This window comes from Oncorhynchus tshawytscha, linkage group LG10 (genome assembly GCF_018296145.1).
Source record: "Oncorhynchus tshawytscha isolate Ot180627B linkage group LG10, Otsh_v2.0, whole genome shotgun sequence".
NCBI classification, from domain to species: domain Eukaryota; kingdom Metazoa; phylum Chordata; class Actinopteri; order Salmoniformes; family Salmonidae; genus Oncorhynchus; species Oncorhynchus tshawytscha.
Genome location: NC_056438.1, coordinates 1,315,193 through 1,328,512, shown reverse-complemented (window position 1 = coordinate 1,328,512; position 13,320 = coordinate 1,315,193). Strand labels below are relative to the sequence as shown.

General features: G+C 39.0%; 1 protein-coding gene across 1 annotated transcript in view; it reads left to right on the top strand.

Annotated features, from left to right (window-relative positions):
- Positions 1–11,983, top strand: part of LOC121847363 (low affinity immunoglobulin gamma Fc region receptor II-like) — a 43,314-nt gene extending 31,331 nt beyond the window's left edge. Inside the window, exons 4-6 of the mRNA XM_042327977.1 lie at positions 1,082–1,324; positions 4,517–4,705; positions 11,549–11,983. Coding sequence (XP_042183911.1) covers positions 1,082–1,324; positions 4,517–4,705; positions 11,549–11,571 — 455 coding nt within the window. The 3' untranslated portion in view covers positions 11,572–11,983. The remainder of the gene's footprint in view (positions 1–1,081; positions 1,325–4,516; positions 4,706–11,548) is intronic.
- The last annotated feature ends 1,337 nt before the right edge of the window (positions 11,984–13,320 follow it).

Here is a 13,320-nt window from a genome sequence, read left to right as displayed (position 1 = left end):
CTGTATATATTTGGGCCAAAGTACAGGTTCAGTCAAAAGGGTGTAGTTGTGTTGCTTAATTTTGTGTTAGGGGCAGCAAAATTAGCGATATGGATGACCCGAAAGAACAGTATTCGGGGACAGGGGTCTGTGGATGTGGTGGGAATGCTGGAGGGAATGTTGGCAACGAGACTTAGGGTTGAGTTTGCCTATTATAAACGTGTCAACAATATTTATCTGTTTTTGAGTATATGGGGTATTCAGAGGCTGTTGTGTTCAGTTACTGTGGAGGAGGAATTGGAGTTGTGTTATTAATTGATGTGTAACTGTGGTTTTGTATAAGTATTTATTGTGTGGTGGGCCTCCAGACCCAATAAAGATGATTTAAAACTCAAAGAACTCTTTCTCTCTCTCTCCCTCTGTCTTACTCTCTCTCTCTCTCTCTCTCTCCCTCTGTTTTACTCTCTCTCTCTCTGTCTCTCTCTCTCTCTCTGTCTTTCTCTCTGTCTCTATTTCTCTATTTCTGTCTCTCTCTCTTTCTCTCTGTCTGTCTCTTTCTCTCTCTGTCTCTGTCTTTCTTCATCTCGCTCTCTCGCTCTCGCCCAGTTCTCTTTCATCCAGCGTCTCTGATTGTCAGTCCTGACAGTTCTCAGTTCCTTAAATATGAGTCTGTCTCTTTGAGCTGTGAGGTTCGGGGAATTCTGCTGGATGGAGACTGAAGAGATGCACACTCTATAGGGAGTGTTCAGATTGTGGAATAAAATGGGGAAAACCACAAGGGTCTTCATGCATCGTGTATCTAATACCATCACACAGTGGAGTGTACTGGTGTGAGTCTGGGTCTGGAGAACGCAGCAACACTGTCAACATCACAGTACCTGGTATGTCCACAAACACCATCTACTAACATTATAGTGTTTAGTGGTTCATCTGGTTTCAGATAGCTGATGTTATGTTTATATATGATGTTTATATATTATATACAGCTGGTGCTGTGATCCTGGAGAGACCTGTTTATATATGATGTTTATATATTATATACAGTTGGAGCTGTGATCCTGGAGAGACCTGTTTATAGATGATGTTTATATATTATATACAGCTGGAGCTGTGATCCTGGAGAGCCCTGCCCTTCCTGTGACTAAGGGAGATTCTGTGACTCTGCGCTGCAGATATCAGGGAACTCTCTCTGACCTCACAGCTGATTTCTACAAAGATGGATCCCTCATCAGGACTGAGACTACAGGAGAGATGACCATCCCTGCAGTATCCAAGTCAGATGAAGGACTCTACAAGTGTACCAACTCTGAAGGAGAATCACCAGAGAGCTCGATGACTGTGACAGGTGAGAATATGAGAAACCTTGACTTTCAGATTATTTGGTCTTTCTTTACACTGTTAATTGGTGCTAAAACCTGCATTACAAAATGGGTGGTTCGAGCCCTGAATGACAAAATATGTATATTTCCTGCTCTTATTACGTTGGTAACCAGTTTTTAATAGCAATAAGGCACCTATGAGGGTTGTGGTATATTGTCAATATAACAGCGGCTAAGGTCAGTATCCAGGCACTCCACATTGCGTCGTATATTCAAGGTATATTCAAGGGTATATTCAAGGTATATTCAAGGTATATTCAAGGGTATATTCAAGGTATATTCAAGGTATATTTAAGGGTATATTCAAGATATATTCAAGGTATATTCAAGGGTATATTCAAGTTATATTCAGGGTATATTCAAGGGTATATTCAAGGGTATATTCAAGGTATATTCATGGGTATATTCAGGTGAAAATGCCCTCGTTTGGAGGATATATTATTACGGGTGTTGTTAGGCCCGAGGGCAGTACCACTTTCATACAAAAGGTTACCCACATATTCAAACAATGATTGACATATTTTCAGTAAAAACGTTATTTTCATGAATGTATTCTCACTATTTCATCCTTCCACAAGATATAGTCGCGACACAAATAATAATAAAAAAAGAGTTCGAACCACCTTGGTGTCCCGTGATTCAGAGCCTGAGAGTTTTGGAGCTGGGCCATGTCCTTATCAGTGATGTTTGTGATGTATTTTCCTTGCAAAACTGATAGAGACATACCCCAAGCGACTTACAGCTGTAATCACAGCAAAAGGTGGCGCTACAAAGTATTAACTTAAGGGGGCTGAATAATTTTGCATGCCCAATTTTTCAGTTTTTGATTTGTTAAAAAAGTTTGAAATATCCAATAAATGTCGTTCCACTTCATGATTGTGTCCCACTTGTTGTTGATTCTTCACAAAAAAATACAGTTTTATATCTTTATGTTTGAAGCCTGAAATGTGGCAAAAGGTCGCAAAGTTCAAGGGGGCCGAATACTTTCGCAAGGCACTGTATAGTCTGGTATTATTACCATCTCTCTACCAGTCATCTATAGTCTGGTATTATTACCATCTCTCTACCAGTCATCTATAGTCTGGTATTATTACCATCTCTCTACCAGTCATCTATAGTCTGGTATTATTACCATCTCTCTACCAGTCATCTATAGTCTGGTATTATTACCATCTCTCTACCAGTCATCTATAGTTGTGACTGTAGAGACAGACAGAAAGGTTTATACAAATCTCTGCTGTTGAAAACCAACTGCCTAAAAGATATGTGAGATAATGTTTAGATGCTTTTTATATTGCCTTTTCTAAAATCTTTGATAGGAATGGGATATTCGATACAGTCCAATATATATATTTTTTTCTGGTCAAGGTTTGGCTTTTATTATGTTCAACATAGGAGGGCCAATGAAGCAACTCTTTCAGTAGTTTAGTTGGAATAGGGTCCAGTATGCAGCTTGAAGGTTTAGAGGCCATTACAGTAGTAGGCATATTGACATTAGAGAGATGCATAAAGCAATCACAGGTGTTGATTGGGAGAGCTAAGACAACAACAACGGGTAAACACCTAAAACAACAACAATGGGTAAATGGCGATGAATGGGCAGAGAGGGTTAGTTAGGTACTCACAGGGCCTGAGTTTGAGGCAGTGGCCGACATATAAACAAAAATAAGTACCGTGTTGGTGAACCGTCCAGCAGGCATCAGCTGTGTAGCCGAGTGCTCATAGGGTCCAATGAGCTGCAATAGATGAGTCAGGGAGCCGTTCAGTAGTCGATTACTACTCTAGGCGAGCAGGAGACACGGCGTTCAGAAAGCTAGCGGGCCGTGGCTAGCAGATGGGTCTTCGGCAGCTAGCCGGGAGATGGGCTTAGCTCGAGGCTAACTGGTGCAAGCTTTGGGACAGAGGCGTTAGCCAACAATAGCCGCTCGGTTGGAGCACGCTAGCTGAGAGGATCCATTCTAACGGCAGGAATATGGTGATTTAGAAAAGCAGTCCGATATGCTCAGTGTTGATATTATCAGGGTTGATGTGCTCAGGGTTGATGTGCTCAGGGTTGATGTGCTCAGGGTTGATGTGCTCAGGGTTGATGTGCTCAGGGTTGATGTGCTCAGGGTTGATGTGCTCAGGGTTGATGTGCTCAGGGTTGATGTGCTCAGGGTTGATGTGCTCAGGGTTGATGTGCTCAGGGTTGATGTGCTCAGGGTTGATGTGCTCAGGGTTGATGTGCTCAGGTTTGATGTGCTCAGGGTTTATATCGCCCTGTGCAGACTGGCAGGCATTATTCGATCTAAAGGTGAAGCCCGCTAGCAATGGCTAGCAAAGACTAGTAGCTAGTAGTATAAAAATAGCAGATCCGTACCACATTGGGTGAGGCGGGTCCAGGAAAGTATAATTAATCCTTAAATAGAAAGTGAGATTAAAATATATATGAAAAAAGCAACAAAAAATAATAATAATAATATTTACACGGGATAGGACAAACACACGTCCGACTGCTACGCCATCTTGGAATTTTTATTTAAGCTGTGGTATACCAATGGTATGACAAAACATTTATTTTTACTGCTCTAATGACATTGGTACACAATTTATAATAGCAATAAGCGTCTTGGGGGTTGTGGTATATCACCAATATACCATGGGTAAGGGCTGTATCCAGGCTGTATCCTCCGCGATAGGTCATCCTAAGAACAGCCCTTGGCCATATAACACACTTCCTCAGGCCTTAATGCTTCAAAATGTACTGATGTGGGAGTAACATGTCTGAAACTGTATTTGCTGTAAACCTGACAAAATACTGAACATTATGAACAGAATAACATGAAAATGTACTGAACATTATGAACAGAATAACATGAAAATATACTGAACATTATGAACAGAATAACATGAAAATATACTGAACATTATAAACAGAATAACATGAAAATATACTGAACATTTACATTATGAACAGAATAACATGAAAATATACTGAACATTATGAACAGAATAACATGAAAATATACTGAACATTATAAACAGAATAACATGAAAATATACTGAACATTTACATTATGAACAGAATAACATGAAAATATACTGAACATTATAAACAGAATAACATGAAAATATACTGTGTATTTTCTTTCATCTCTCTCTCCTTTTTTCTCCAACAGTGTGTATTCCATTCCCATCTCCAGGTCAGATTCTTTCTTCAACTGCAGTTCCAACTCCCATTCCATCTCCAGCAGTCCCAGTGTTGTCCATGTCTCTACCCAGGCTGCTGTGTAGTCTACTGGTGGGGTCTCCCTACCTGCTGGTGACCATCATACTGCTGGTGAAAGGCTGCAGGAGCAGGACTCAAGGTGAGATCCTCAGTTTATACAGGATCACCTCATTCCAATAAAATACCTGTTGTATATCAGAAGTATTATATCACAATGACTGACAATACTGCAGTAGCTCTGACTGAGTCATTTTTAAAGTGTTGATAACTGTATCTCTGATTGAACCATGTTGTAATGTGTTGATAACTGTATCTCTGATTGAACCATGTTGTAAAGTGTTGATAACTGTATCTCTGATTGAACCATGTTGTAAAGTGTTGATAACTGTATCTCTGATTGAACCATGTTGTAAAGTGTTGATAACTGTATCTCTGATTGAACCATGTTGTAAAGTGTTGATAACTGTATCTCTGATTGAACCATGTTGTAATGTGTTGATAACTGTATCTCTGATTGAACCATGTTGTAAAGTGTTGATAACTGTATCTCTGATTGAACCATGTTGTAAAGTGTTGATAACTGTATGTTTAGGGGAAACCTCTACCTTACAACACAACAGCTGCAGGGGCACAATATGGTTTTCTGAACACAGTGTGTACTATATTATGTTACCTTCTTGTAGAAGTAGAAAGTAGGTTGAATTAGAGTCAACTACGACAATATGGTATTCTGATCAGTGTGTACTATATTATGTTACTTCTTAGTAGAAGTAGACAGTAGGATGGATTAGAGTCAACTAACAAAATATGTCACTATGAATAAAACAAATTTACCTTTATTTAACAAGTCAGTTTAAGAACAAATTCTTATTTTCAATGACGGCCTAGGAACTGTACCTTACGATTATTTGAGAACAAAAGCATACCAGCCCACTAGACAATTCATTACAAACAGTAACCAGGCAAGTAGAACAGTTACACAAGCCAGAAATAGAGATTAAATGAACACCTTACCTTTAATGATATTCATATGGTTGCACTCAGCAGACATTAATTTACTCAATAAATGTTCCTTTTGGTCGATAAAGTCTCTTTATATCGAAAAACCTCTGTTTTGTTTTGCGCGTTTTCTACAGTAATCGACATGCTCAAACACAGTCAAAACAGGAAGATAAAAAAATCTAAATTGTATCCGTAAAGTTCATAGAAACATGTCAAATGATGTTTATATTCAATCCTCAGGTTGTTTTTAGCCTAAATAATCGCTAATATTTCAACCGGACAATAACGTCGTCAATTTAAAAGGTAAACAAGAAAGGCTATCTCTCTGTCGCGAATGAAAAAGCTCAGAGACACTTTTGGGTCCAGTCATTCCGACTGCTCTTAATCCCTCATTTTTCAGAATATAAGACTAAAACAATTTATAAAGACTGTTGACATCTAGTGGAAGGCATAGGAACTGCAAATGGAGTCCTAAGTCAATGGATACAGTAATGGCATTGTCACGCCTTGGTCTTAGTGTTTTGTGTTTTCGTTATATATTTTGGTCAGGCCAGGGTGTGACATGGGTTTACGTGTTGTGTTTCACATTGGGGTTTTATAGGATTGGGACTGCTATGATTAGGGGTGTGTCTAGTTAGGTTTGGGCTGCCTGAGGCGGTTCTCGATCAGAGTCAGGTGTTTCTTGTTGCCTCTGATTGGGAACCGTATTTAGGTAGCCTGAGTTTCACTTTGTATTTCGTGGGTGATTGTTCCTGTCTCTGTGTAGTTTCACCAGATAGGCTGTAGTTAGGTTTCACGTTCCGTTTGTTGTTTTGTATTTATAAGTTATTTCATGTATCGTCACTTTTTTCATTAAAGACATGAGTAACCACCACGCTGCATTTCGGTCCGACTCTCCTTCAACAAACGAAGAACGCCGTTACAGGCATTGAATAGAAAACTACAAAACCCCCAAAAACTACTTCCTGAATGGATTTTTCTCAGGTTTTACACTAATTTAACCTCTCTAGGGTTAGCGTCCCACCTCATCAACAGCCAGTGATACTACAGGGCGCCATATTCAAAACAACAGAGATCCCATAATTTACATTCCTCAAACATACAAGTATTTTACACCATTTTAAAGACTTGTTGTAAATCCAGCCAAAGTGTCCGATTTCAAAAAGGTTCTACGATGAAAGCACACCAAACGACTATGTTAGGTATGAGCCAAGTCACAGAAAAAGACAGCCATGTTTCCAGCTAAAGAGAGCATTAACAAAAAGCAGAAAAATAGATAAAATGAATCACTAACCTTTGATAATCTTCATCAGATGACACTCATAGGACTTCATGTTACACAATACATGTATTTTATGTTCGGTAAAGTTCATATTTATATGAAAAAATCTGAGTTTAGGCTAGACGCTACTGAATAACTTGGCAAAAAGCCTGAGAAAATGCATAGCGCCACATTAAAATGAATGACTATGAAAATTACTATAAAATCAAATAGTGAATAGTTTCATTAACTTCTTGATACCACCCGCCCTGCATGCGGGAGCGTAATCATAACCTCAAACTAATTAGCATTAGTTATATCCTTTCTGTTCGGCCCCGTCCGGAGGTCTCATCGGATGGGGCCACAGTGTCTCCTGACCCCTCCTGTCTCAGCCTCCAGTATTTATGCTGCTGTAGTTTGTGTCGGGGGCTAGGGTCAGTTTGTTATATCTGGAGTACTTCTTCTGTCTTATCCGGTGTACTGTGTGAATTTAAAACTTCTTGTGACTAGCAATCCCGGATCCGGGAGCGTAATCATCGCCTCAAACGAATTAGCATAACGCAGCGGACATAAATATCCCTAGAAAATTTTCCTATTCATGAAAATCACATATGAAATATATTGAGACACAGCTTAGCCTTTTGTTAATCACACTGTCATCTAAGATTTTCAAAATATGCTTTGCAGCCAACGCTAGACAAGCATTTGTGTAAGTTTATCATGGCATAATGCTATGCTAGGCTCTGCTAGCATCAGGCAACATTTTCACGAAAGTAAGAAAAGCAATCAAATTAAATCATTTAATTTGAAGAATTTCTGATGTTTTCACTCAGGAGACCCTCAGTTAGATAGCAAATGTTCCTTTTTTCCAAAAATATTATTTTTGTAGGCGAAATAGCTCCCGTTTGTTCTTCACGTTTGGCTGAGAAATCGACCGGAAAATGCACTACAACGGCATTTTTTTCTCCAAATTAGCTCCATAACATCGACAGAAACATGGCAAACGTTGTTTAGAATTCATCCTCAAGGTGGTTTCACTATTCGATAATATATCCGTCGGGACAATTGGTCTCTCATTAGCAGCGATTGGAATAATGGCTACCTCAGTACTTTAAGCAAGATTTTCTGCGGGAGCCATCATGTGACCACTTGCTCAATATGGTCCCTTACGGCTATTCTTCAACATAAATGCGTAAAAAGACGTCACAATGCTGTAGACACCTTGGGAAATCCGTAGAAAGCGTAAGCTCATTCGTAGCCCATTCACAGCCATATAAGGAGTCATTGGCATGCAGGGCTTTCAAAATACGGGGCACTTACTGGTTGGATTTTTATCTGGGTTTCACAGACAATACCTTTGCACTTTTGGAAATGTCAGAGTGTTTTCTATCCAAAGCTGTCAATTATATGCATAGTTGAGCATCTTTTTATGACAAAATATCTTGTTTAAAACGGGAACGTTTTTCATCCAAAAATTAAAATATCACCCCCTAGTCGTAAAAGGTTATTAATAGTCGAGCAGCATCTTGTCGTGACAAAATATCCCATTTAAAACGGGAACGTTTTTTTATCCAAAAATGAAAATACTGCCCCCTAGTTACAAAAGGTTACATCACACATGAAAGATATCAAATTAAAGCTACACATGTCAGAATTCAAATGGACTTTTCAGGAAAAGCTTACAATTATCTGAGCATAGCACCATTGTAAACAAAAGAGAGAAAACATTTCAACCCTGCAGGAGTGACACAAAACGCAGACTAAAAATATAATTCATGCCTTACCTTTGACGAGCTTCTCCTGTTGGCACTCCAATACCAATCTAACAGCAGCATGGTAGTGTCTAGTGTTGATATACAGTGATGTGTTGGTTACCAATCTAACAGCAGCATGGTAGAGTGTCTAGTGTTGATATACAGTGATGTGTTGGTTACCAATCTAACAGCAGCATGGTAGAGTGTCTAGTGTTGATATACAGTGATGTGTTGGTTACCATAAACATACCATTATTAGTGACCAGTGTTCCATTATTAGTGACCAGTGTTCCATTATTAGTGACCAGTGTTCCATTATTAGTGACCAGTGTTCCATTATTAGTGACCAGTGTTCCATTATTAGTGACCAGTGTTCCATTATTAGTGACCAGTGTTCCATTATTAGTGACCAGTGTTCCATTATTAGTGACCAGTGTTCCATTATTAGTGACCAGTGTTCCATTATTAGTGACCAGTGTTCCATTATTAGTGACCAGTGTTCCATTATTAGTGACCAGTGTTCCATTATTAGTGACCAGTGTTCCATTATTAGTGACCAGTGTTCCATTATTAGTGACCAGTGTTCCATTATTAGTGACCAGTGTTCCATTATTAGTAATATGTCCAATATGTCCCATAAACATCAGACCAGTGTTCCATTATTAGTGACCAGTGTTCCATTATTAGTGACCAGTGTTCCATTATTAGTAATATGTCCAATATGTCCCATAAACATCAGACCAGTGTTCCATTATTAGTGACCAGTGTTCCATTATTAGTGACCAGTGTTCCATTATTAGTGACCAGTGTTCCATTATTCCCAGTAATATGTCAACCAGTGTCCCATAAACATCAGACCAGTGTTCCATTATTAGTGACCAGTGTTCCATTATTAGTAATATGTCCAATATGTCCCATAAACATCAGACCAGTGTTCCATTATTAGTGACCAGTGTTCCATTATTAGTGACCAGTGTTCCATTATTAGTAATATGTCCAATATGTCCCATAAACATCAGACCAGTGTTCCATTATTAGTGACCAGTGTTCCATTATTAGTAATATGTCCAATATGTCCCATAAACATCAGACCAGTGTTCCATTATTAGTAATATGTCCAATATGTCCCATAAACATCACAAATGGTCCTTTCCTTTCCTTTTGTTCAATAATTCCGTCCAAAATGTCAGATTATTTGCGTTTGATCCAGAAAAACACTGGTTGCAACTTGCTCAAACATGACGACAAAATATATCAAAGGTTACCTTTAAACTTTGCCAAAAAATGTCAAACTACTTATGTAATACAACTTTAGGTATTTTTTAACGTTAATAATCGATAAAATTGAAGACTGGATGATATGTGTTCAATACAGGATAAAAAATATATGTAGCATGCCTTCTGTTAGATTGAAGCGCATGTCTAGGACACCAGGAGTGCCTCGACTTCAAGATGGCCGTATTTCTTCATTACACAAAGGAATAACCTCAACCTATTTCTCACGACTGTTGACATCCAGTGGAAGCCATAGGAACTGCAAGCAAGTTGCTTAGAAATCTGGTTTCCCAATGAAAAGGCATTGACAAGACAGTGACCTCAAAAACAAAAAAGATCTGAATGGTTTGTCCTCTGGGTTTCGCCTGCTCACAGACATGATTCAAACAGTTTTAGAAACTTCAGTGTTTTCTATCCAAATCTACTAATAATATGATTATCTTAACTCCTGGGGATGAGTAACTGGCAGTTGAATTTGGGTATGTTTTTCATCCAAACGTGAAAATGCTGCCCCCTACCCTAGAGAAGTTAAGCTAAGCAAGTAATTCATATCAGCTATGTTTTTAAAAAGGGAGTGAGGCTGAATAAACTGTTTCTCTGCCAGACAAGGCTACACTGATAACCTAGAGAAGTTAACAGTTTTGGAAACTTTAGAGTGTTTTCTATCCAAATCTACCAGTTATATGCATATCATATCTTCTGGGCCCGAGAATCCAAAATTCTAAATGCTGCCCCCTACCCTAGTGAAGTTAAGTGTCTTTTTCAGGGCAGAACGACAGATTTTTACCTTGTCAGCTTGGGGATTTAATATTGCAACCTTGCAGTTTCTAGTCCAACACTCTAACCACTAGGCTACCTGCATTTAGAAGTAAATAGCCTTGGTATTGACAAGGAGTAAATATCACAGGTATTGATGAATAGCCAAGGTATTGATAAGGAGTTATTATCCCGTGTATTTATAAGGATTAAATAACCCAGGTATTGATAAGGAGTAACTAGCCCTGGTATTGACAAGGAGTAACTAGCACTGGTATTGATAAGGAGTAAATATCCCAGGTATTGTTAAGTAGTAAAAAGCCCAGGTATTGATAAGCAGTAAAAAGCCCAGGTATTGATGAGGACTAAAAAGCCCAGGTATTGATGAGGACTAAATAGCCCAGGTATTGATGAGGACTAAATAGCCCAGGTGTTGATAAGGATTAAATAGCCAAGGTATTGATAATGAGGAAAAAGTCCAAGTTTTGATATGGGGGAGCTGGACATAAGGAGTAAATAGCCCAGATGTTGATAAGGAGTGTTGATAAGGAGTAAATTGTCCTGGTATTGATAAGAATTAAATAGACCAGGTATTGATAAATAGTTAATAGCCCTGTTATTAATAAATTATTGATAAATAGTTAATAGCCCTGTTATTGATAAATAGTAAATAGTCCTGGTTTAATAAATGGTAAAAAGCCCTGGCATTGATAAGGAGTAAATTGCCGTGGTATTGATAAAATGGTAAATAACCCTGGTATTGATAAGGGAGAACTGGACATAAGCAGGAGCCTCATTGGAACTAATTTGATAGAATTCTAAGTAGCACAGAATTGACTAGTAAAACATCTGATATGATTTACATTTATAAGTGGTTCTGTATTGGATAAGTAAATACATGGCCACACTGATGAACTACTTCTGTGTTGAACAGGTGATCGTGTTGAAGAAGAGTGAGGCTGAGATCACCTGATCACCATAACAACCATCAGAATGGAACTCATGGAATTCTAATATAGAACTGTGAGTCACAATGCTGTATGTTGTTACATTGTAGCTCCACCTGCTGGAACAATAGTGGCATTTGATCAAATGTGATCTATTAACTGATACATGTATTATTCTGATTGGAATGTGTTTTAATATAATGTGTGTTGTATTATTCATTCAGCAGCTGTCCTTTAACATCAGTCATATACTGGTCATATACTGTATAGCATTATGGTTGATACATTGTAAATGCCTTCACTTCTCATGTCTATACAGATCAACTGATAGGTGTTGTGGTTCAGGCATTATTGTTACAGGTTCAGTATAATGTTATATACCGTCACATGTTACAGAGATAGAAAACATACAGGAGAGGAGAATTCAAACGAACGTGACGCTATAATATAATAGTGCAGACACAGGCAACTATATGGTTACCAATCAGAGACAACGATAAACAGCTGCCTCTAATTGAGAACCAATCTAGGCAACCATAGACATACATAACACCTAGACTAGTAAACACCCCCATGAACATACAAAACCCCTAGACAAGACAAAAAACACATAAACCACCCTTGTCACACCCTGACCAAACCAAAATAATAAAGAAAACAGAATACTAAGGTCAGGGCGTGACAATCATAAATGTAGATGATAATACAAGTTATACACATGGAATTATAGATACAGTGGGGCAAAAAAGTATTTAGTCAGCCACCAATTGTGCAAGTTCTCCCACTTAAAAAGATGAGAGAGGCCTGTAATTTTCATCATAGGTACACTTTAATGAATTTATTTGCAAATTATGGTGGAAAATAAGTATTTGGTCAATAACAAAAGTTTATCTCAATACTTTGTTATATACCCTTTGTTGGCAATGATAGAGGTCAAATGTTTTCTGTAAGTCTTCACAAGGTTTTGACACACTGTTGCTGCTATTTTGGCCCATTCCTCCATGCAGATCTCCTCTAGAGCAGTGATGTTTTGGGGCTGTTGCTGGGCAACATGGACTTTCAACTCCCTCCAAAGATTTTCTATGGGGTTGAGATCTGGAGACTGGCTAGGCCACTCCAGGACCTTAAAACGCTTCTTACGAAGCCACTCCTTTGTTGCCCGGGCGGTGTGTTTGGGATCATTGTCATGCTGAAAGACCCAGCCACGTTTCATCTTCAATGCCCTTGCTGATGGAAGGAGGTTTTCACTCAAAATCTCACAATACATGGCACCATTCATTATTTTCTTTACACAGATCAGTCGTCCTGGTCCCTTTGCAGAAAAACAGCCCCAAATCATGTTTCCACCCACATGCTTCACAGTAGGTATGGTGTTCTTTGGATGCAACTCAGCATTCTTTGTCCTCCAAACACGACGATTTTAGTTTTTACCAAAAAGTTATATTTTGGTTTCATCTGACCATATGACATTCTCCCAATCTTCTTCTGGATCATCCAAATGCTCTCTCGCAAACTTCAGACGGCCTGGACATGTACTGGCTTAAGCACACCTCGTGTCCTCCGAAACACAACCCAACCAAGCCGTAATGCTTCTTGACACAATGCACATCCAACCCGGAAACCAGCCGCACCAATCTGTTGCAACTGGCCCACCACAGGAGTCGCTAGTGCATGCTAGTGCACGCTAGTGCCGGCCAAACCCTCCCTAACCCGGACGACGCTGAGCCAATTGTGCACCACCCCATGGGCCTCCCGGTTT